Source organism: Hippopotamus amphibius, chromosome 10 (assembly GCF_030028045.1).
Source record: "Hippopotamus amphibius kiboko isolate mHipAmp2 chromosome 10, mHipAmp2.hap2, whole genome shotgun sequence".
NCBI classification, from domain to species: domain Eukaryota; kingdom Metazoa; phylum Chordata; class Mammalia; order Artiodactyla; family Hippopotamidae; genus Hippopotamus; species Hippopotamus amphibius.
This window is the reverse complement of record NC_080195.1, coordinates 51,404,809-51,431,178: the sequence shown is the minus strand read 5'-3', so window position 1 is coordinate 51,431,178 and position 26,370 is coordinate 51,404,809. Positions and strand designations below refer to the sequence as shown.

At 32.4% G+C, this 26,370-nt stretch overlaps 1 protein-coding gene across 2 annotated transcripts in view; it reads left to right on the top strand.

Moving 5' to 3' along the window:
* The window catches only part of STXBP5L (syntaxin binding protein 5L), a 387,479-nt gene that overhangs the window by 39,197 nt on the left and 321,912 nt on the right, over positions 1–26,370 (top strand). For both annotated transcript variants that reach the window (XM_057697539.1, XM_057697540.1), the window contains exon 2: positions 5,978–6,075. In XM_057697539.1, the coding sequence (XP_057553522.1) occupies positions 5,978–6,075 (98 nt within the window). The remainder of the gene's footprint in view (positions 1–5,977; positions 6,076–26,370) is intronic.

Here is a 26,370-nt window from a genome sequence, read left to right as displayed (position 1 = left end):
TCTATATCTGGTAGTTTCCAATTCTTGCTTTCATGTTATTAGCTGAAACCCGGTATATGATATTAGGAGTTCTATGCTCAGATTATAGAAATGATAGTTTTGGTATATCAATAGTATAGGGATATGATAAATATAAGCATGAATCACCAATATGGTAGCGAGCTGGAATCCTAGTAGTATAGAGTCAAAAGCCTTATGTGTTTCTTTCATTTTTCAGAATAATGAGCAATACTGGGGAACATTCCCCATAAACTAACTCAGTGGTCTGATAAATGTTTACTTCTTTTCAGAAATGAATGGTTGGTATGGGTATTAAGATGCCAGTTAGGATGCTGTAATGGGCCATAATAACTGTAGCTTAAACAATGTAGAAGTTTATTTCCCTTCCATGAAATCTAAGATTAAGCAACCAAGGACTGATTCAATGGCTTTATGATATCTAGAACCCAGCAAGTTCTTTCTATCTTGTTGTTCTGCTCTCCTTGACATATGACTTCCATCTCATGTTCCAAGATGGCTGATCTAACTCCTGCTCTTGAATCCATTTTCCAATTAGTAGGAAGGTGAGAAAAATAAGTTGTGTTTGTCCTTTATGGGTTTATATCATTTCTACTCTCATTCCTTTGTTTAAAATCTAATCTAGCCTGCAGTGGAGGCTGGGAAATACAGTGTGAACTGGATTGCCATGTGCTAAATTCAAAATTTTAGTACTGTACAAGAAGGGGAAAAGAAGATAGTGGGGAGCAACAGACAGTCTCTGTCACAGGTGGTTTTGAGGCTGTTATGAAATATTGTGGTAATATTAAGCCCAGTCAGCCAGGCCTAACATGAGTTCTTCGTCTCATACTGTTCTTGTTCCATACTGGCCCTTCTGTGTTCTCATTTGTATAACGAAGAAATTAAAACTAAAACTAAAACTAAAATGTTCAGAATTCCTTCCTAGCTGTGTTGTGGTTAGATTCTACCAATGGAAGGTGCCCAATTAAAACAGGAAGAAAGTAAGTCATTTTGTTTCTGCTAGTGCCTCTTGCAGTGTCAGCAATGAGTACAAGTTTCTGTCTTTTATTTCAGAGATAGTAACAGCTTGCTAACTCAGGGTGATATGACTAGCATTTCCACCTATTTGTAACCACCTTTTTTTTTTTTTTGCTTCAGATATCTAGAGAGATTTGTGTAACTGTTGATACAGTTGGCCACCTTACCTCATCCCCTATAATGTTTTGAAGGGAGAGTGCTATGGACTGAATTTTGTTCTCCCCAAATTCATATGTTGAAACCCTAACCCCCAGTGTGATAGTATTTGGAGATGGGGTCTTTGGGAGTTAATTAGAATTAGATGAGGTCATAAGGGTAAGGCCTATGAGGAGATTTGTGGCTTTATAAGAGGAAGAGAGAGAAATATTTATTTCCCCATCATATGAGGACACAGTGAGAAGGTGGCTATCTGCAACCCAGGAAGAGGGCTCTTACCAGAAACTGGATTGGCTAGTAACTTGATCTTGACTTCCTAGCTCCAAGAACTGTGAGAAATAAACATCTTGTTTAAGCTACACAGTAGTTTGTTATAGCAGCCTAAGCAAACTAATGCAGGGAGTAAAACAAAAGAAAACAAGAGAAACAAAATAGTATTTGGAAAAATTAGATATTTAAGAACTTCATTTTATTTGCTGGTGATCAGCTTTGCTTACTTCACCAACTGAGCATAAACTACAGTATTTCAACAACCCTTTCTGACTCTGTCTAAAATTGAGGATTTTTGACCTTGACAAGTTGTCTTCAGACTCAGTTGTCCTACATTTTTCTCTGCTTCTTTTTTTTTTTTTCACTGCATCTGTGTCATTCCAGTTGATAGCCTTGATTCTTTTGAAATCAGCCAGGTACCCCAACTGATCCTAACTTCTTATTGTATACATTGTCTGATGATAAAATATCAGAATATTTAATATCTTGAGGAGAACAGTATTTTCCCTTTCAAATTAAAATAAAATTCATCCAGTTAAAGCATACATTTCACTAGTTTTCAGTATATTCACAGTTATGTAACAGCCACCATAATCATTTTTAAAACATTTCATCACCCCAAAGCAACTCTGTACTTGTTAGCAGTAAATGCCCATTATCCAGAGCCCCCTCCCCTGTTCCTAGGCAACCAATAATATAATTTCTGTCTCTATAGACTTTTTTGCAAATTCTATATAAATGGAATTATAGAATATATTACTGGCTTCTTTCATTTTCAAGGTACATCCCTGTTTTAGCATGTATCATACTTCATTCTCTTTATGGATATACCAAGTTTCATTTATCCATTCATTAGTTGATGGATGTTTGAGTTGTTTCTACTTTTTGAATATTTTGAGTACTGTTTCTATGAATATTTGTATAAAAGTTTTGTATGGATTTCTTTTTTGTTTTTCTTGGTTATATACCCAGGAGTGGAATCCCTGGGTTATAGGGTAACTCTATTTCACATTTTGAGGAAATGTCAAACTATTTTCCAAAGAAACTACATGATTTGAAATTTCTACCACCAATATATTAGGGCTCCGATTTCACTACATCTTAGTCAACCTGTATTAATGTCTATCTTTTTTTGTAGCCATCCTAGTGACTGTACAGTTATATCTCACTGTGGATATGATTTGAAGTTCCCTAATGGCTAATGATGTTGAGCATCTTACCATGTGCTTATTGGTCATTTATATATATTCTTTGGATAAATGTCTATTAATATCCTTTGCCCATTTTTTAAATTATTTGTCTTTTTATTATTGAGTTGTAAGGGTTCTTTATTCTGACTATAAATTCCTTATCAGATATATGATTTGCAAATATTTTCTCCCATTCTGTGAGTTGTCTTTTTCTTGATAGTATCCTCTACAGCACAAAAGTTTTTAATTCTCACAAGGTTCAGTTTATCTATTTTTAATTTTATTGCTTGTACTTTTGGTGTCATATTTAAGAAACCATTGCCTAATCATAAGTCAGTAAGATTTAAGCATATGTTTTCTTCTAAAATTTTTATAGTTTTGGCTCTTACATTTAGGTCTATGATCCATTTTGAGTTAATTTGTATGTATGAGTCCAACTTGATTCTTTTGCACGTGGATATCGAGTTGTTGCAGTATCATTTGTTGAAAGACTGTTCATTTCTCATTGAATTGTCTTAGCATCCTTGTCAGTAATCAATTGACTGAAAATGTGAACATTTATTTCTGGAATCTCAATGCTGTTCCAGTGATCTAAATGTTTATCCTTATACCAGTGCCTCATTGTCTTGATGACTGTAGATTTGTGTAAGTGTTAAAAATAGAAAATGTGAGTGCTCCAACTTTGTTGTTCTTTTTCAAGATCATTTTGGCATTCTGGGTCTCTTGCATACCCATATGAGTATTAGGGTCAACTTGTCAATTTCTGCAAAAAAAAAAAAAGCCAGCTGGGGTTTTATTAGGGATTGCATTGATTCTGAAGATAAATCTGGGGTATATTGCCACCTTAACAATATTAAGTATTTTAATCCATGGATATAAGAAGCCTTTCCTTTTATTTAGGTTGTCTTAAATTTTTTCAACAATGTTTTGTAGTTTTTAGCATATAAGTTTTGTATTTCATTTGCTCATTTTATTACTGAGTATTTTAATCCTTTGGTTGCTATAGTAAATGAAATTGTTCTCTTAATTTCATTTTTGGATAGTACATTGCTAGTATACAGAAATATAATTGATTTGTACGTTAATTTTGCAATCTTGCTTAACTTTATTAGTTCTAATAATTTTTCAGTGTATTTCTTAGGCTTATATACACAAGATCATGTCATCTACAGATAGTTTTAGTTCTTTTTTTAAAAATATGGATGCCTTTTTTTCTTGCCTAATTGCCCTGGATAGGACGTAGAAGTGGCAGAAAAGAACATACTTGTTTCATTCCTGATCTTAGCGGGAAAGCATTCATTCTTTCATTGATTAGTATGTTAGCTGTAGGTTTTTTGTACATACCATTTATCAGATTGAGGAAGTTCTCTACAGTTCCATTCGTTCAGTGCTTTTTTTTTTTTTTTTTTCGTTCAGTGCTTTTTAACATGAACGGGTGTTGGATTTTTTGAAATAATTTTTCTGCATCTACTGAGGTGACCATGTGATTTTTGTCCTATGTTCTATTGAGATAGTATATTACATTAATTTTTTGATGTTAAACCAACCTTGCATTCCTGGGATAAATTCTACCAAGTCATATTGTATTTCCTTTTTATATGTTGCTGGAATTGGTTTGCTAGTATTTTGTTGGGGATTTTTATACATATATTAATTAAGAATTAGTGATATTTGGTTTTCTTTTCTTGTGATGACTTTGTTTCTGGGATCCGGGTAATACTGGCCATAGAATGAGTTGGAAGTGTTCCCACCTCTTCTATTTTTTTTTTTTTTTGAGAGAAACTATATTCTGATTATTGTTATCCATATTGATTTACATGAAGATTTTGAATATCTTCCTTTCAACAATTTTGTTTATAAGTCAAAATAAGAAGGACAGTTCAGAATCAAGAGGAAAATACCTCAGTTAGGATCATGAGGGTTTTCTTGGTAAGTATTTTTTTTACCAACTTAGTTGAGAATTCTTTGGAGGTGTAGAACAGTAGTTGCTTGGTTAAAGACATTGTGGTATAGTCATAGTATAATAAGCTCTGAAATCTTTAAATAGGTTGAAGTATTGTATATCTAAACATTTTTTTTGTGGAAATATTTCTATGATATGCTGTTAAGTGAGAAAAACAGATTACAGACCTGGTTATATATTAGTTACTAGGCACATGAATATATGTTCATATATGCTTTAAAAGAAAGTTAGGAGTTTATGCAATGAACTCCTTACTGTGTTTTCTCTGGGAAATGAGTTTTAGATAAACTACATGCTATAGTTAATCTTTTCATCTTCAAATATTTACAAGAGCAACATTTTATTATAAAAATATTTCCATTAAAAATAGTTTTTGGAGTACTAAATATCTGGCTGAACAAGATATAGAATCCCTTTTTTTTTTTTCCTGACCTATGTGGGTCCTCTATTTTTTTTGAAAAGTTATAACATATTTCACATTGAAATTAATTCCTGTCTAATATTGCATATTCCTTTTTTTATGTTAGTCTTATCTCTTTTATAATATTATGAACTCTTTATATATATTTTTCTCTTTTCCTCTGTTATTATGAAAGCTTTCAAACATACAAAGGAGTTGAAAGAATTATACTGGAACACTCATATATATGTTTATGTTGTCACAAATTTTATTGTACCATTTGTTGAGTTTTAACTAAAGTATACACATGTAATTCAAACCTTATCAAAATATAGAATATTACTTTCACTCAATAAAGTTCCTTCATACCCCTTCCAGTCAGTTCTTCTCAAGTCAACCACTGTTCTGATTTTTTTCACCATAGGTTAGTTTTGCTTGTTTAGAATTTAATATAAATGTAATCATACTGTATGTACTCTTCTGTGTATTGCTTCTTTTATTTAGCATAATGTTTTTAAGAATCATCCATATTTTTGCTTCTGTCATTAGTTTTTATCTTTTAATTGTTGAGTAGTATTCTATTGTATGCGTATACCACAGTTTCGTTTTTTGATTCTCTTGTTGTTTGTCACCTGGACTGTTTCTAGGTTGTTATGTATAAAGCTGTTAGGGACATACTTATACAAATTATTATCTGGACATATGCTCTTCATTTTCTTGGGTACATACATAGGAGTGGAATTTCTAGGTCATAGCCAGGTATATGTTTAGTTTTTAAAGAACTGCAACACAGTTTTCTAAAATGTTTGTGTCATTTTACACTCCTACCAACAACACTTTGTAGTAGTTTTTTAAAAATTAAATAAAGAATTATTTTAGTCATTCTTGTGGTTGGATAGTGGTATCTTGTGATTTTAATTTTTATTTCCCTGATGACTATTTTCACTGTTTTCTCTCTTTCAGACAGTTCGGCATGGTTTTCCTTACCAGCCCACAGCATTAGCCTTTGATCCAGTTCAGAAAATCTTGGCTATTGGGACGAGAACTGGTGCTATACGAATGTATCCTTAATTTTTGGTTCATTATTTGCTATATTAATACCAATTACATTTCCTTAAATATTGAGGTAAGTGAAATATTTATGACCAAATAAAGTTTATTTTTTTCTTAGGAATGAGTAACCCACATCTTCAAATTTATTGGCATATTTTTAATGTCTGTGAGATAAATATTGATATTCCTTTTAAAATCCTTGATGTTGGTGATTTGTGTCTTTTTTTCCTGATTAGTCTGGCTATAAGCTTATCAACTGTACTGATTTTCATAAGAACCAACTTTTGGTTTCATTGCTTTTCTGTATTGTTTTCTTATATTTTATTTCATTGATTCCTGGTTTGATCTTCTTTATAGCCTTTGTTTTGATTAATCTTGGGTTTCATTTTATCTTCTTTTTCTAGTGTTTTAAGGTAGAAACTGAGGTCATGGGTTTGAGAACTTTCTTCTTTTCTAATATATGCCTGTAGAGCTGTAAATTTTCTCCCAAATTTTGTTTTAGTGTCATCCTGTTTTTGTAAATAAACTTTTAATTTTGAGATAATTGTAGACTTAATTGTAGTTGTTAAGAAGTAATATAGAGAAATCCCATGTATTCTTTATCCAATTTCCCCCAATAGTAACATCTTAAACTATAGTACAATACCACAACCAGAATATTGACATTGATATACTCAAGGTAAAGAGCATTTCTATCACCACAGAGATTTCTTATGTTGCCCGTTTATAGCTACATCCTGTCTCTCCAGTTCTTCCACCCTCATCCTTGACTCCTGACAATCACTAATTTGTTCTCTGTTTCAATAATTTTGCCACTTTAAAAGTGTTATATAAATGGAATCATATTTTATGTAACCTTTTGAGATTGGCTTTTTTCACTCAGTGTAATTCTCTGAAGACTCATCAAAGTTGTTGTATGTATTAGTAGTTCAATTTTTTATTGTTGCGTAATATTCCATGGTATGAGTGTACCACAGTTTGTTTAACTTTTCACTTATTGAAGGACACCTGGATTTCCAGTTTTTGGCTGTTATGATTAAAGCAGCTATGAATATTTGTGTACATATTTTTATGTCAACATAAATTTTCATTTCTCTGATATAAATGCCCAGGTGTGCAGTTGCAGGGGTTGTACAATAGTTGCATGTTTAGTTTTATGAGAATATCCCAAACTATTTTCCAGAGTGGTTATAACATTTTATATTCCCACCAGCAGTGTATGAGTGATCCTGTATCTCTATATCATTACCAGCATTTTGTGTTACTATAGCCATTTTGATCATTTTCTGGTGATATCTCATTGTGGTATTCTTGTATATTCTAGATGCTAGTCTTTTGTCAGATATGTGGTTTGCAATTATTTTCTTACAGTCTTTCTTTTTTTGTTTGCTGTTTTTTTAATTAAAAAATTGAAGTATAATTAATTTATAATGTGTTACTTTCTGATATATAGCAAAGTGAGTCAGATATATACATGTATGTACACATATATGTACATACATGTGTATATACATGTATGTACATACATATATGTATACACACATAACATGCATATATATGTATGTATATATACACACATACTTTCTCATATTCTTTTCCATTGCAGTTTATTACAAGATACAGAATATATTTCCTTTTGCTATATAGTAGGACCTTGTTGTTTATCTGTTTTATATATAATAGTTTGTATCTGCTAATCTCAAACTCCTAATTTATACCTCTCACTCCTTTCCCCTTTGGTAACCATGTTTGTTTTCTATGTCTGTGAGTCTGTCTCTGTTTTGTAAATAAGTTCATTTGTATCATATTTTAGATTCCACATCTAAGTGATATATTTGTCTTCTTCCAGTCTTTAACTTGTCTTTTCATTCTCTTAACGGGATCTTTCAGAGTCCAGTTTTGGTATCACCTTTTAGAACTCTTTGCCTAACCTTGGATCTTAATTATTTTCTTTAATTTTTTTCTAAAAATTTTATAGTTATACACTTTATATTTAAATACAGCTTCCATTTTGAGTTAATTTTTTATTCGTATTGTCTTTATCTGCTTTTGGTATTATGGTAATACTAGTTTCATAAAATGAATTGAGAAGTGTTCCCTCTGCTTCTGTTTTCTGTAATAGTTTGTATAAAATTGGTGTTAATTATTTAAATGTTTGAAGGAATTTTCTAATGAGAGTAACTGGGCCTGGAGATTATAGGATTTTATATTACAGATTCACTTTTTAAAATTAGTTATAGGACTATTTTAGGTTTCTATTTTATCTTAGTTAGGTTTGGATAGCTTGTAGTCTGTCTTACTAGTGGTTTATAAATTTTATTGATTTTTTGAAGAACTAGCTTTTTGTTTAATTGATTTTCTCTGTTTTATTCTTTTCAATTTTTTCTGAATTATCTTTATTATTTTCCTTTCTTTTCTTTGAGCTTATTTGCTCTTTTTTTCTAGTTTCTTGAAGTAGGAATCTAAGTTATTGATTTGATTCCCTTCCTCTTTTCTAAGGTATGCATTTAGTGTTATTAATTCTTCTCTCAGCATGGCTTTAACTGGATTCCACAAATTTTGATATGTGCATTTGAATTTGCATTCAATCATACGTAGTTTTAAAAATTGCCTTTGAGATGTCTTTGAACCATCAATTACTTAGAAGTATCTTAATTAATTGGCAAGTATTTGGAAATTTTCTTTTTATTGATTTCTAGTTTTGATACCATTATGGTCAGAAAACAGACTCTTTTATGATTTCAGTTCTTTTAAAATTTGTTAAGATTTGTTCTGTGGTCTAGGATATGATCAGTCTTGGTGCATACTCTATGGTCTATGGAAAAAAATGCATTCTTTTCTTATTGAGTGAAATGTTGTATATTTGTCAACTAGATATTGTTGGTTGATTGTATTGATGAGTTCCATATTCTTGCTAATTTTTTGTCTGCTAATTCTTGTTGAATCCTGAGAGTAGACTGAATTAATGTCTCCAGCTCTAATTTTGGGCATATTTATCTCTTTCTAACTTCATTAGTTTTTGCTTTCTGTGTTTTGAGACTCTGTGGTTTGGTGTGCACACATTTAGGGTTGTTGTATCTTCCATGGATTGGTCCCTTTATCATTATGTAATGTCTTTACTTATCTCCAGTAATATTCTTTGCTCTGACTTTATGTGATCTTAGTATAGCTACTCCTACTTTTTAAAAACAAATTAATGTTTGCATGTTATATCTGTTTCCATCCTTTTACTGTATATTTATTTATGTCACTGTATTTGAAGTGAGTTTATTGTATAGAGTATATTGTTGGATCATTTTCTTTCTTTTTTTATTGAGGTGTAATTGACATATAACATTATCTTAGGTTCAGGTGTACAACACCATGATTCAGTATCTGTATATATTGTGAAATGATCACCATAATAAGTCTAGTTAATGTGTCACCACAAATAGTTACAAAATTTTTTTTCTTCTGATGAGAACTTTAAGCTCATCAACTCTTAGCAACTTTCAAATATACAATAGAGTATTATTAACTATAATCACCATCCTCAGATCTTATTTATTTTGTAATGGAAATTTGACCTTTTGAGTACCGTCATTGATTCTGCCCACCGCATACCTCGCACCTTTGGCAACCACCAATCTGTTCTCTGTATCTATGTGTTCAGTATTTTTGTTTTTTTTTTTGTTTGCTTTTTAGATTTCACTACATGAGATTGTACAGTATTTGTTTCTCTGTCTGACTTATATCAGTCAGCATAATGCCTTCAGTGTCCATCCATGTTGTCGCAAATGGCTAGATTTCATTCTTTTAATGTGGCTGAATAACATTTTATTCTCTCTTTGTGTATACCACATTTTATTTATCCATTCATCCATCAGTGGACACATAGGCTGTTTCCATGTCTTGGCTATTGTAGATAATGCTGCAGTGAACATGGGAGTATAGATATGTTTTTTTAAAGATCTTTATTGGATTATAATTGCTTTACACTGTTGCACTGTTGTGCCAATTTCTGCTGTACAACAAAGTGAATCAGCTGTATTTATACATATATCCCCATATCCTCTCCCTCCCGCGACTCCTTCAGACCCTCCCTATCCCACCCCTCTAAGTCATCACCAGTCATGAAGTTGATCTCCCTATGTTATGCAGCAGCTTCCCACTAGCTATCTATTTTACATTTGGTAGTGTATATATGTCAATGCTACTCTCTCACTTCGTCCCAGCTTTCCCTTTGCCCTTCTGGTAAATACCCAGAGTAGAATTGCTGGATTCTATGGTAATTCTATTTTTTAAAACTTATTTTATTCTTTTACAAATTTTTTTATTTTATATTGGAGTGTAGTTGATTAACAATGATGTGTTAGTTTCAGGTGTACAGCACAGTGATTCAATTATACACAGTGATTCGGTTATACACATACAAGTATCCATTCTTTTTCAAATTCTTTCCCCGTTTAGGTTATTGAAGAACATTGAGCCAAGTTCCTTGTGCTATACAATAGGTCCTTGTTGGTTAACTCTTTTAAATATAGTAGTGTGTACATGTCAATCCCAAACCTCCATACTGGTTTTCATAGTTCCTGTACCAGTTTACAATCTCACTAATGGTGCACAAGGATTCCCTTTTCTCTACATCCTTGCTAACACTTTTTATTCCTTATCTTTCTGATGATAGCCATTTTAACAGGTGTGAGGTGGTATCCCACTGTAATTTTGAGTTGCATTACGCTGATGATTAGTGATGTTGAATACCTTTTCAGGTACCTCTTGGCCATCTGTATGTCTTCTTTGGAAAAATGTCTTTTCAGATCCTCTACCAATTTTTTAATTGAATTGTTTGTTTGTTTTTGCATTTAAGTCATATGAGTTCTTTATATATTTTGGATATTAATCCCTTATCAGACATGCTTTGCAAATATTTTCTCCCATATGATAGGTTGTTTTTTTATTTTGTTGACAGTTTCCTTTGCTATATAGGAGCTTTTTAGTTTGATGTAGTCCCACTTAATTTTGTATTTTGCTGTTTTTTTGCTTTTAGTGTCAAGTCTAAAAAATCATTGACAAGAATGATTTGCAGGAGCTTACTGCTTATATATTTTTTCTAGGAGTTTTATGGTTTTAGGTCTTTTGTTCAAGTTCTTAATCCATTTTGAATTAATTTTTGTGTATATTGTAAGATAGTGGCCCAGCTTCATTCATTTGCATGTCGCTGTCCAGTTGTCCCAGCATCATTTATTGAAGAGACTGTCTTTTTCCCCATTGAGTATTCTTGGCTTCCTTGTCAAATATTAGTTGACCATATATGCATAGGTTTATTTCTGGGATCTTGATTATGCTCCATTGGTTTATGTGTCTGTTTTTATGCCGGTATCATATTGTTTTGATTTCTTATAGCTTTGTAATACAGTCAGGGAGCATGATACCTCCTGCTTTGCTCTTCTTTCTCAAGATTGCTTTTGCTATTTGAGGTCTTTTATGGTTCTGTACAAATTTTAGGATTATTTGTTCTAGTCCTATGAAAAAATGCCATGGGTATTTTGATAAGGATTGCATTGAATCTTTAGATTGCTTTGCATAGTATGGACATTTTAACAGTATTAATTCTTCCACCCATGAGTACAGTATATCTATCCATTTATTTGTGTTTTCAGTTTCTTCCATCAATGTCTTATAGTTTCCAGTATACCAGTCTTTCACCTCCTTGGGTAAATTTATCCCTGGGTCTGTTATTCTTTTTGATGCAATTTCAAATGGGATTTTTAAAAAATTTCTCTTTATGGTAGTATATAGAAATGTAACAGATTTCTGTATATTAATTTTGTATCCTGCAACATTACTGAATTTATTTATTAGTTCTAGTAGTTTTCCGGTAGAGACTTTAGGATTTTCTGTATATAGTATCATGTCACCTGCAAATAGTGACAGTTTTACTTCTTCCTTTGCATTTTGAGTGCCAGGTGGGTGTGCATGTTCAGTTTCTTTGTGAGCCCTGTCAACATGCTCACCCCCAGAAAAAGAGGGTAATGACTGACTGCTTCATTTCAAATGGGTGGAGTGGAAGTTCATCTTCCCACTGTGCTCCAGTGACATCAGGACATATAGGAAGCATATAGTATCAATCGCTTCTCCCTGCACCACCTTGTTTTGCTTCGCTGATGTGAATAGAGGTTCAGCTCCTACTAGGTTTCTCTGATATAATGTGGTTGCTGTCTAGGCCTGCCTCACCCACCTTGTTCAGTCTTGCTGATGTCAAGTGGAAGTGAGGATTCTGCTTCTGAATGACCACCTTGATGACCTGGAGTGCTAGGAGGATGTGAGTGAAACCTAATGATGACTAGCCCCACCTTATACTACGTCATTCTGTCTTGTTGCCACTGGACTCCACTGATGCTACTTTGATGGGGGAATTAGAACAACTCTTCCTCATACTGGTAAGGGGATGGAAGATCAACTGCTAATTTAGACTCACTAATACTACTCTGTCAGAATTGGATTGCTGCCACCTGCCTCCGCTTGTATGGAGATGGGAGATCAGCATCTTGCTTAGTGCACTGAGCAGTGCAGTGGAACAAAGTGCTACCTGCTTCTTCCAGGCAGGGGATGGGTGATTAGCAACCTGCTTGTGCCCTTAAATGCCACCTGCTGGGGGATTTGACGTGTGTTCTCTGTAGGGTGGGAGTGAGATGAGGTAGATCAGCTCCTCAGTCAGCCCCATTGAATTACATGGAGTGGGAAGGAGGAGAGTATGTTTTTCTCAATGTTGTTTGGCTAGAATAGGGTGGGTAATGCCACAAGTTGCTTTTAGCCTACCCTCTTCTCAGTCCTTTGACTGGGAGAACAGCCTTTTCTTGGATTGTTTTTTGTTTTTGTCTTTATTTTTTGCCTGTCCTAGTTGGTGGTACTGGGTTGGAAATTTCTGCAGTGTCCTGTCCAGGATATATGGGACACAACAAGGAAACTCAAGGAACTCAACTGCTGTGTCATTCCTCAGTTCCTGAGATGCCTAAGCATTTCTCCTTCTTTCTACATCAGAGTTTCCTTTTGCTTGTTTACAATGTTATCTCCAGGATTTCTTTTTTTTTAAGTTGCAAAAGACAGAAACTGGGAGGAATAGGGCTATTCCATCTTGACAGAATTGTAATTCTCCATCCCTAAATTTTAACATATGTTTTCCTTCCATTCAGCTTAAAATGTTTTCTAATTTCTGCTTGATTTCATTTCTTTACCTATGGGTTATTTATAAGTGTTTTATTTAGTTTCTGAATATTAGAGACTTTTCTAGAGATCTTTCTGCTATTGATTTCTAATTTAATTCCATTGTGGTCAGACAATATACTTTATATGTCCTGAATCCTTTTAAATTAATTAAAGCTTGTTTTATGGCCCTGTCTGTGGTCTATCATGATAAGTGTTAAATAAGCATTTGAAATGAATGTGTATTCTGCTATTATTGGGTGGATTTATATGTAAATATTAATTAGGTAAAATTGATTGAGAATGTTATTCAAATCTATATTTGTACTGATTTTTTATTTACTTCTATCTATTAGTGAGACAGCGGTATTGAAATCTCCCATTATCATTTTAGATTGACCTATTTATCCTTGCAGTTCTCTCAGTTTTGTATTATTTCATGCATTTTGAAGCTCTGTTTTTAGCTGTATGAATAATTAGGAGTATTATGTTCTTTTGTTGAGTTGACTCTTTTAACATTATGAAATGACCTTCTTTATCTCTGGTAATATTCTTTGATTGAAATTTACTTTGTCTGATATGGATATAGCCACTAAAGCTTTCTTTTGATTAGTCTTAGCATGGTGCATCTTTTTCCATCTCTTTTATTCTAACTTATTTGTGTCTTCATATTTAGTGTGTTCTTGTAGGCAGCATGTAGTTGGGTATTGCTTTTTTGCCTAATTTGACAATCTCCACCCTTTACAATTTTTTGATTCATTTTTATATTAAAGATAGATTTATGTTTTAACATAATAGTTATTTTTAAGATGTTCCTTTTCTTGTTAGAGAATACATTAATCAATTTAAATTTCATCTCTCAATATTATCAGATAGCAAATTTGCCTTTTTTCTTTTAATAATATACATTTCTATGAATTAAATATAGTTATGCCTTATTTTTTTTTGCTTTGCAGATATTCTTTTTTTTATAAATTGAAGGTTTGTGGCAACCCTGTGTCTTCAAGTCTATCAGCACCATTTTTCCAATAGGATTTGCTCACTTAGTGTCTCTGTGTCACTTTTTTGGTAATTTTTGCAATATTTCAAGTCCTCCACCAGCAAAAAGATTATGACTCACTGAAGGCTCAGATGATGGTTAGCACTTTTTAGCAATAAAGTATTTTTAATTAAGGTATGCACATTGATTTTTTTAAAGACATAATGCTATTGCACAGTTAATAGACTACAGTATAGTGTAAACATAGCTTTTATACACACTGGGAAATCAGAAAATTTGTGTGACTCTTTTTACTGTGACTGTTTTCTTCTATTAGTTTTATAGTTTTAGCTTTTAAATTTAAGCTGTGATTCATTTTGAGTAAATTTTTTTATATGGTGTAAGGACAGGATCTACATCCTTTTACATGTGGATATTCAGTTATTATAGCACCATTTTAGGAAAAAAATCTGTCTCTATTAAATTGTCTTGATATCTTTGTTGAAAATCAGTTGACTAAATATGTGAGGATTTATTTCTAGAATCTTAATTCTGTTCCTATTAGCTATATGTCTACCCTATTCTAGTACCTCGTTTTGATTACTGTAGCTTTTTATACATTTTGAAGTTTGAGTCTTCCAACTTTATTCTTATTTTTTAAGATTTTTTTGATATTCTGGGTCTCTTAAATATCCATATAAATCTTTGGATCATCTTGTCTATTTCTATAAAAAAGCAGCTGGGATTTTGATAGGGATTGCATTGATTCTGAATTTGGGGAGTATTACCACCTTAACAATATTAAGTCTTTTGCTCTATGGGCATGAGATGTCTTTCCATTTATTAGGTCTTTAATTTTTTTCATTATGTTCATAGTTCTTAGAATACAAGTTTTGTACTTCTTTTGTTCAATTTGTTCCTGACTATTTTATTACTTTAGATGCTACCATAAATGGAATTATTTTCTTAATTTAATTTTTGGATAGTGCTTTGCTAGTATATGGAGAAACATAATTGATTTTTGTACATTGATCTTGTTACCTGCAGCCTTAATGAACTCCTTTATTAGTTGTAATAACTTTTCTGTATATTTCTTAGGATTGTGTACAGACATACCTTGGAGATATTGTGGGTTCAGTTCCAGACCATTGCAATAAAGCAAATATTGCAAGAAAGTATCACATGAATTTTTTTGTTTCCCAGTGGATATGAAAGTTATGTTTACACTCTACTGTTGCCTATTAAGTATGCAATAGCATTATGTCTAAAAAAAAATGTACATGCCTTAACTGAAGAATACTTTATTGCTAAAAATGCTAACCATCATCTGACAATGCTGAGTTGCCATAAACCTTACATTTGTAAAAAAGCTCAGTATCTGAGAAGCACAATAAAGCAAAGCACAGTAAAGTAGGGTATGCCTGTATGTATGTTATCTACGAGTAGTTTTAGTTCTTCCTTTCCAATCTGGGTGTCCTTTATTTCTCTTGTTTAATTGCCATAGATAAAACCTCTAGTACATATTTGTCTCATTCTTGATCTTAGAAGGAAAGCATTCATCTTTTCACTAGTATGACATTAGCAGTGGTTTTTTTTGTATATGCCCTTTATCAGATTGAAGAAATTTCTTTCTGTTGTTAATTTATTGAGAGTTTTTATCATGAAGGTGTACAAAATTTTCTCAAATACTTTTTCTGCACCTATTGAGATGACCAAGTGATTTTTGTTCTTTATTCTATTGATATGGTATGGTATATTACATTAATTGATTTTTTTGATGTTAAACCAGTGTTACATTCCTGGAATAAATCTCATGGGGTCATGATAAATGACCCTTTTTAGATGTTGATGGATTCAGTTTGCATATGCTTTGCTGAAGATTTTTGTGTCTATATTAATAAATTATTGGTCTTTAGTTTTCTTTCCTTGTAATATCCTTGTCTATTTCTGGTATCAGGGTAGCACTGGCCTAATAGAATAAATTGGAAAGTATTTTCTCATCTGATTTTTAAGAGAGTTAATGAAGAATAGGAATTAATCTTAACTTTTTGGTAGAATTCACCAATGAAGCCATCTGGGCTTTTCATCCTGAGTAGTTATTTGATTACTAAATCAATCTCTTTAAAGCACTATTCAGATTTTTAAATTTCTTTTCTAATTAATTTCAGTAGCTTATGTCTTCCTAGGAATTTGTTCATTTTACCTATATTATCTAATTTGTTGGCGTGTAATTGTTTATAGTATCCCCTTATAATGTTTATTTTTGTAAGATTTGTAGTCTGTCCCATTTTTTACTTCCTGATTTTAATTATTTGTGTGTTCTTTTTGTTTATGGTTGATCTAGCTAAATGTTTGTAAATTTTGATGAATTTTTTTTTAAAGAACCAACTTTTGGTTTCATTGATTTTCTTTATTGTTGTTTTAGTCTCCATTTTAGTTATGTCAACTCATTTCACTTCCTTTCTTCTGATTGTTTAGGTTTAGTTTGCTCTGCTTTTGTTGTTTCTTATAGTGCAATTTTAGGTTATTGAATTGAATTGGGGTTTTTTTTTTTTGTATAGATGCTTACAGCTCTTACTTTCCATCTAAGAACTGCTTTAGCTGTATCCTTTAGGTTTTATTATGTTGTGTCATCATTTTTATTCATCTAAAATTATTTTAAAGTTTCCCTTGTGACGTCTTTGATGTATTGCTTATTTAGGGATATGCTTTTTAACTTCCACATATTTGTGAATTTCCCAAATTTCTTTGTTACTGATTTCTAACTTTATTCCATTGTGACCAGAGAACATAATTTATATGATTTCAATCCTTTTAAATGTATTGAGGCTTGTTTTATGGCCTATCTGATTTCAACTTCTGCATATAAAGAGTTTGAAAGTTGTCACTCCCACCCTTATGGAAGTAAAATGTTGGTCAAACCTAAAATTAACAACTTTTCCTGAACCTATCATAGAAATGAGGTTTCAGGGCATACCTCCACCCCCAAATCTGGAGAGAACAGCTAATCTAGAGAGTTACAGGTATTTTAGAAGCTGCAGGAGCCATGAGCTGGTAGGAACACTCAAGTGGTAATTTTTTTCCCCAAATCATTGGATGCTGAATGTGTGATTAGCATGAAAATATCAAACTCCTGGGGGCCAAAGTGTTAGGGGAGCCCCCAAACTTTCATGTCTGACTTTCAACAAAAAATTGTAGGGTATTCCAAAAACAATAAGACAAGCAATCTAAACAGCAATAAGAGATGCAATCTAAACAGATAAAGCAAACATCATAACCAGACTCAGCTATGACACAGATTATGAAATTACTGGACAAGGAATTAAAAATAACTATGATTAATATGCTAAGAGCTCTAATGTAAACATTAGACAACATGTCTAAAAGTTAGCAATATATAAAATGGCTAATCTAAGCAGGGAGATTTAAACATAAAGAAATAGTCAAAAGGAAATGCCAGAAATAAAAAATACTGTACAGAAAAGAAGAATACCTTTTATGAGCTTATCAATAGACTGGACTCAGGCAAGGATAGAATCATTGAATTTGAAGGTAGGTCAATAGAAATTAAAGAGTAAAGAGAGAACATAATTGAAGAAAAAGCATAGTAGAGCATCCAAGAACTGTGTGACAATTTCAGAAGGTGTAAAGTAAATGTTACTGCACTACCAGAAAGAGAAGAAAGAATGAGAACAGAAGAATTATATTTTAAGTAAACTATGGCTGAGAACTTTTCAGAATTAATAACAGACACCAAATCACAGATCAGGGAATCTCAGAGAACACAAAACAGGATAAATACAAAAAAGAAAACTGCATAAGGCATGTAATATTCACTGTAAATAAGCAAATACATAGAGAAAATCTTGAAGGAAGCCAGAGGAAGGAAACTGCCTTACTATTAGAGGAACAAGAATGAGAATTACAGTGTACTTTCTTTAGAAACCATGTAAGCAAGAAGAGAGTGGAGTGAAACATATAAAGTGTTGAAAGGAAAAGCCGGCAACATATAATTCTATATCTAGGAAATTATTTTTTACAAGTGAAGTAGAAACCCTGAAAATTAAAAAGAAATGTTAAAATTAATAAATAAATTCAGCAGAGCTGCAAGATACAAAATCAACACCAAAAAATCAGTTGTTTCTATATACTAACAATGAAAAATCTGAAAAAGAAATTAAGAAAACAATTTGAATTACAGCAGTATCAAAAAATAAAATATTTAGGAATAAATTTAACCAAGGAGACAAAAGACTTGTACACTGAAAACTACAAAATATTTCAGAAATATACTTAAGAAGACCTAAATAAACTGAAAGAAATCCTGTTTTCATGGGTTAGAAGGTTTAATATTGTTAAGATGTCAGTACTACCCAAGGTGATCTACAGATTCAATGTAATCCCTATCAACCCAATGATATTTTTTTCAGAAAGAGAAAAATTCATCTTAAATTTCATATGGAATTTCCAGGGACTCCAAATATCTACAACAATCTTGAAAGAGAACAGGGTTGGAGGTCTCAGACTTCCTGATTTTGAAACTTATTACAAAGCTATAGTCATTAAAGCAGTGTGGTAATAGCACAAAGACAGACATATAGACCAGTGGAATAGAATAGAGAGCCCAGAAATAAACCCTTGAATACATGGTCAAATGATTTTTGACAAGAGTGCCAATACCATTGGAAAAGGACAGTCCTCTCAACAGGTGGTGCTGGGAAAACTGGGTATCCACATGCAAAATAATGGAGTTGGAATCTTACCTTATACCATATACAAAAACTAACTCAATATGGATCAAAGACCTAAAAGCTAAACCTATAAAACTCTTAGAAAAAAATGAAGGAAAAGTTCATGACATTGGATTTAGCAATGATTATTGGATATGATGTTCAAAGTACAGGCAACCAAAGAAAAAAATGGATACATTAGACTTCTTCAATATTAAAACTTTTGTGCATCAAAGGACACTATGAAGAGAGTGAAAAGGCAACCCATGGAATGGGAGAAAATATTGACAAATCATATATTTGATAAGGTATTGATATCAGGATATGGAAAGAACTCTTACAACTTAATAGCAAGAAACTACACCCAGTTTAAAAATGGGCAAAGGACTTGAATAGACATTTCTCCAAAGAAGATATACAAAAGGCCATTAAACATGAAAATATGCTCAATATTAGGGAAATGCAAATCAAAACCGCAATGAAATACCACTTCACACTCAGTAGGAAAGCTATTATTAAAAAAAATTTAAAATGTGGATGGATAACCAATAAGTAGTACATATGCATGGTGGAATATTATTCATGCTCAAAAGGAAAGGAAATTTTGGTACATGCTACAACATGAATTGACTTTAAAGACATTATAAGTGAAAGAATCCAGTCCCCAAGGACATATATCGTCATTATACAAAATTCTTTGAGTAGTGAAATTCATTAAGACAGAAACTAGAATGGTGATTTTCAGGGCTGAGAATGAAGAGCATAATGGGTAGTTATTGCTTAATTGGTACAGAGTTTCAGTTGGGGAAGAACAAAAAAACTCTGAAGATGGATGGTGGTGACGGTTCCTAACAATGTGATTGTACTTCACGCCACAGAACTGTATACTTAATAATGGTTAAAATGGTAAATTTTATGTTATGTGTATTTTATCACAATGAAAAAATAAGAAAATAATTAAAAATTTTTAGAAAGAAATAAAATTTGGGGAAAAAAGTAAGTAGAAATAAAGAGTTCATCAAACAAACAAAAAATTAGAGAATTCATTGCCAGCAGAGCTGCACCTAAAAATGTTAAAAAGAAGTGTTTTAGGGAGAAAGAAAATATGTCAGAAATGTAAATCTATGTAAAGAAAGTGTTGGGGAAGGAATAAATGAAGGTAAAGCAGAATCTCTTATTCTTTTTTTATTGAGATATGATCGACATATAACATTGTATAAATTTGAGGTATACAGTATGTTTGATATGTTTATGTATTGCAGCATGATTACAATGTAGTATTAGGTAACTTCTTGTTTATTCCCAACCTTAGGAGCTCCACAGGTGAAATCCAAAACTGGGCTCCATACATGGAGGGCAAGGAGAGGCCAAAGAAAGAGGCAGACCAGTCCAGATTGCTAGGTGGCAGTTTTAATCAGCAAGGCAACTTACACACAAGGTTTGTTTTGGAAGGCTGCAAGATGAATAGATGGCCACTCTGGCCCACCAGAATCCTGAAAGTTTACATAGAGGCCTTAACTGGATTCATTCCTGTATTTAGTCTGGATGATCTCAACAATACATTATTCTCTCAAAGCTCATCTTTGAAATGGATATTAGTATGGGAATCGTAGGTGGACCTTACATTCCAAGGACAGGGGTGGCGGTGTATGCAGCCTCCAATTGCCTGGATAAACCAGTGGTCTCATCTTCTTGATGACCTCCTCCAGCACACCTCCATCATATCCTGTAATTATCTTTTCATTTTTGTGGTGAGAACATTTGAGATCTAGTTTCTTTACAACTTTGAAGTATATAATACAATATTTTTAACTATAATGACAATGTTATACATTAGATCTCTAGAACTTATTCATCTTCTAACTGCAAGTTTGTACCTTTTGATCAACATCTCCCCAATTCCTCTACCTCCCCAGACCCTGGTAATGACCATTCTACTCTTAGTTTCTACAAGTTCAACTTTATTAGAGTTTTATAAGTGATAACATACAGTATTTTTCTTTTTCTGTCTGACTCATGTCACTTAGCATAATGCCAACAAAGTCCATTCATGTTATTGCAAATGGCAGGATTTCCTTCTTTCTTGTGGCTGAATGATATTCCATTTTGTGTGTGTGTGTGTGTGTGTGTGTGTATACATGCATCACATATATATATAAATATATATGTATATATGTACATATGTTTATACAACATATATATATATATATATGTAATGTTTTCTTTATCCATTCATCTGTTGATAGACACATAGTTTGTTTCCATGTCTTGGCTGTTGTGAATAATGCTGAAATGAGCATGAGGATACAGGTATCTCTTTGAGAGAGTGGTTTCATTTCTTTAGTATATATACACCCAGATGTGGAATTGCTGGATTGTATGTTATCTCTGTTTTTTATCTTTTGAGGAACCTCCATACTGTTTTCCATAATAGCTATACCAATTTACATTTCCAGCGACCGTGCACAAAGATTCCCTTTTCTCCACATCCTCACCAATGCTTTTTGTCTCTTATCTCTGATGACAGTCATTCTGACAGATGTGAGATGATATCTCATTGTGGTTTAAATTTGCATTCTCTTGATGATTAGTGATGTTGAGCATCTTTTCATGTACCTATTGGCCATTTGTATGTCTTTTGAAAAATATCTATTCAGATCCTTTGCCCCTCCCCCCACTTTTGGCTTTTGAGTTGTATGAATACTTTGGTGCATTTTGAATACTAACCTCTTACCTGCTATATGGTTTGCAAGTATGTCCTCCAGTTCTGTAGGTTGCTTCTTCATTCTGTTGATTGTTTCTGTTTCTGTACAGAAGCTTTTTAGTTTGCTGTAGTGCCACTTGTTTATTTTTGCTGTTATTGCTTGTGCTCTTGGTGACATATCCAAAAAAATCATTGTCAAAACCAATGTCAAGGAGAATTTGCATATTTTTTTCCAGGAGTTTTATAGTTCCAGGTCTTACACTGATATCATTAATTCATTTCAAGTTACTTTTTGTGAGTGATATAAGATAGGGGTCCATTTCATTCTTTTGCATGAGAACATTTATTTCTATGAATAGAAAACACCCAACATCATTTTTTGAAGATACTGTCCTTTATTCATGGTGTATTCTAGGCTCCCTTGTCAAATATTAGGTGACTGTATGTATGTGGGCTTATTTCTAGGCTCTTGATTCTGTTTCATTGGTCTCTGTGTCTGTTTCTGCACCAGTATCATACTGTTTTGGTTATTGTAGCTTTGTAATGTAGTTTAAAATAGAGAAGTGTGATGCCTCCAGCTTTGTTCTTCTTTCTCAGGATTTCTTTGGCTACTCAGGGTCTTTTATGGTTCTATACAAATTTTAGAGTTTTTTTCTATTTATGTAAAAATTGTCTCTGGAATTTTGATAGGGATTGCAATGAATACATACATGACTTTGGATAGTATAGACATCTTAACAATATTAATTCTTCCAATCCATGAACACAGGATATCTTTCCATTTGTTTATGTCTTTTCAATTTCTTTCATCAACATCTTGTATTTTTATTCTTATTATGATATAATTATTATTTTTATTATTTTTTTGGTCACACTACACAGCATATGGGATCTTAGTTCCCCAACCAGTGATTGAACCCACACTCCCTGCGTTGGAAGCTCAGAGTCTTAACCACTGGATAGCCAAGGAAGTCTCAATATCTTGTATTTTTTTATTGTATAAGTCTTTCACCTTCTTGGTTAAATTTATTCCTAAGTTTTTTGTTGTTTTGTTGTTGTTGTAAATGAGATTGTATTCTTTATTGCTCTTTCTGATATTTTGGTGTTAGTATATAGAAATTCGACAGATTTTTGTATGTTGATTTTTGTATCCTGCAACTTTACTGAATTCATTTATTTGTTCTAGTGATTTTTCGTGGTATCTTTAGGGTTTTCTACAGATTATTATCATGTCTTATGCAAAAAGAGGCAATTTTGTTTCTTCCCTTCCATTTTGGATGCCTTTTATTTCTTTTTCTTGTCTGATTGCTGTGGCTAGAAATTCTAATACTATGTTAGATAGAATTGGTGAGAGTGGGCATCCTTGTCTTGTTCCTGATTTTAGAGGAAAAAGTTTTCAGCTTTTCACCATTCAGTATGATGGTAGTTGTTGGCTTGTCATAGATAGCCTTTATTATGTTAAGGTATGTTCCTTCTATATCCAACTTGTTGAGATCTTTTACCATGAAAGCATATTGCATTTTGTCACATGGATTTTCTGCATCTTTTAGAAGATCATATGATTTTTATCCTTCATTTTGTTAAGGTGATGTATCACATTTATTAATTTGTGTATGTTGAACCATTCTTGCACCCAGGGATTAACTGTATTTAATCATTGTGTCTGATTAGTTTAGTATGCTGTTGCTTTCAATTTGCTAGCATTTTGTTAAGAATTTTTGCATTTATGTTCCTCAGAGATTATTGTCCTGTAGTTTTCTTTTCTTGTAATTTTTGGTATTAGGATAATGCCTGGTACCAAAACTGAATTTGAGGGTAGTTCCTTCCTCTTCAATTTTTAGAAGATTTGAGAAATTTTGGCATTAATTCTTTAAATGTTTGGTGGAATTCACCAGTGAAACCATCTGGTCCTGGGCTTTTCTTTGTTGGGAGGTTTTTGGTTATTGCTTCAATCTCCTTAGCAATTGTTAGTCTGTTCAGATTTTCTGTTTCTTCATGATTCATTCTGGGTACATTTTACGTTTCTAGGAATTTATCCATTTCTTTTAGATTATCCAATTTTATGATGTATACTTGTTCATAGTAGCCTCTTATTATTCTTGTATTTCTGTGGGGTCAAGTGTAATGTCTCCTTTTTAACTTATTTGAGTCCTCTCTCTTTTTTCTTGGTTAGTCTAGCTAAAGGTTTGTCAATTTTGTTCATCCTTTTGAAGAGCCATGTCTTAGTTTCATTGATTTTTTTTTCTATTTTCTTTCTTATGTCTATTTCCACCTTGATCTTTATTATTTCTTTTCTTTTGCTAACTTTGGGCTTAGTTTATTCTTTTTCTAATTCCTTGAGTTGTAAAGTTAGGTTATTATTTGAGATTTTTTTTTTAAAATGTAGGTATTTATTGTTATTAATTTTCCTCTTAGAACTGTTTTCCCTGCATCCTGTATGTTTTGTTTTCATCTTCATTTGTCTCACAATACTGTATGATTTCCCTTTTGATTTCTTCTTTGATCCATTGGTTGTTCAGGATTGTGTTAATTTCCAATTATTTGTGAATTTTTCAGTTTTTCTCCTGTGATTGATTTCTAATTTAATACCATGGTGGTCAGAAAAGGTACTAGATATGATTTCAGTCTTCATGCTTTGTGTCCTAACATATGACCTAACCTAGAGAATGTTCTGTATGCGTGAGAAGAATGTGTATCCTGGTGTTGTTGGGTGGAATGTTCTGTATATGTCTGTAAGGTCTATTTGGTCTATAGTATTATTCAGGTCACTGTTTCCTTATTAATTCTGTCTGGATGTTCTCTCCAATGTTGAAAGTGGGGTATTTAAGTTCCCTACTATTACTGTATTGCTGCCTATTTCTCTCTTCATTTCTGTTAATGTTTGCTTTAAGTATTTAGGTGCTCCAATGTTGCACATATATTTATAATTGTTCTGTCTTCTTTATGAGTATTGTGAGCTTTCTTCTCTTGTGACTGATTGTGACTAAAAGTCAACTTATCTGGTATAAGTATAGGCACTTCTGCTTTCTCTAGATTACCATTTGCATGGAATATCTTTTTCCATCCCTTCAGTTTCATCCTATGTGTGTCCATAAAGCTAACATGAGTCTCTTATAGATAGCATATTGTTGGATCTTTTTTTTTTTTTAATCCTGTAGCCACTTTGTGTCTTTTGATTGGAGAATTCATCTATTCACATTTAAAATAATTATTGATAGGCAAGTACTTACTATTGCCATTTCTTTAATTATTTTCTGAATTTTTTTAGTTCCTCTGTTCCTTTCTTACTCTCTTAATGTCTTACTTTGTGATTTATTTTTTATGTTTTTTATGTGCTGTAATTCCTTTTCCTTTATCTTTTATGTAACTACTATACATTTTTTGTGTGAGGTTACCATGAAACTTACATAAAATATCTTATAGATATAATAGTGTATTTTAAGCTGGTAACAACTCTTTTTTTGAGAGTTATGTTTTATTTGGTAGATTTTCTGAGGACTACAAGCCCAGGAGACAGGACTCTCAGATCACGCTGGGGGACTGCTCTGAAGAGGCAAGGGGGAAGCCAGAATATATAGGATTTTTTGCAACAAAGACAAGGTAGTCAGAACATCAAAAGATTTCCATTAATTAAAGAAAATCAGACATCTCAAGTTAATGGAATTACCACTTTTCTATGTATGGTAAGATGCAAAGTCTGAGCTCATTGAAATCATTTCATAGGTTATAACTTATTTTCTCTCACATAAAAACTCTATACTTTTACACTACCAACTGTAAAATAGATAGATAGTGGGAAGTTGCTGTATAACAAAGGGAGATCAACTCGATGATGGGTGATGCCTTAGAGGGCTGGGACAGGGAGGGTGGGGAGGAGTTGCAGGAGGGAGGGAATATAGGGATATGTGTATAAATATAGCTGATTGACTTTGGTGTACCTCAAAAAGTGGTACAAAAGTGTAAAGCAATTATATTTCAATAAAGAGCTAAAAAACAAACAAACAAAAAACTGAAAAACTCTATACTTTTACTTCTCTTTCTCCAACATTAGATAGTGGAGTTGTCACATTTTACATATTTTTATCTTGTGTATCTGTTAACAAATTATTGTGGCTATAGTTGTTTTTAATACTATTACCTTTAGCTTTTTTTTAATAGACATAAAAGTGATATGTATACCACCATTACAGTATTAGCGTGTTCTGAATTTTACTATATATTTACTCTTACCAGTGAGTTTTATAATTTTTTTTTGTTTTTATGTTGTTGTATAGGAGCCTTTTATTTCAACTTGAAGAACCTTTTCTTTTCTTTTCTTTTTCCAACATTTCTTGTAATAGCAGGTCTGGTAGTAATGAAATCCCTACCTTTTGTCAGTCTGGGAATGTCTTTATCTCACCTCCATTTCTGAAGGACATTTTTGCTGAGTATAGTCTTATTGGTTGGTAGTTTTTTCTTTCACCACTTTGAAAATGGGATATCATCCTCCTACCTCCTGGCCTATAAGGTTTCTGAAGATATAAATCCACTGATAGTTTTATGAGGGTTTCTTTGTATGTGTTAAGTTGTTTTTCTCCTGCTGGTTTCAAAATTCTATCCTTATCTTCAACTATTAACATTTTGATTATAATGTGACTCAGAATAATCTTTGGGTTGACCTCACTTGGGTACTTCGAGCTTCCTGTATCAGATACCCATTTCTTTC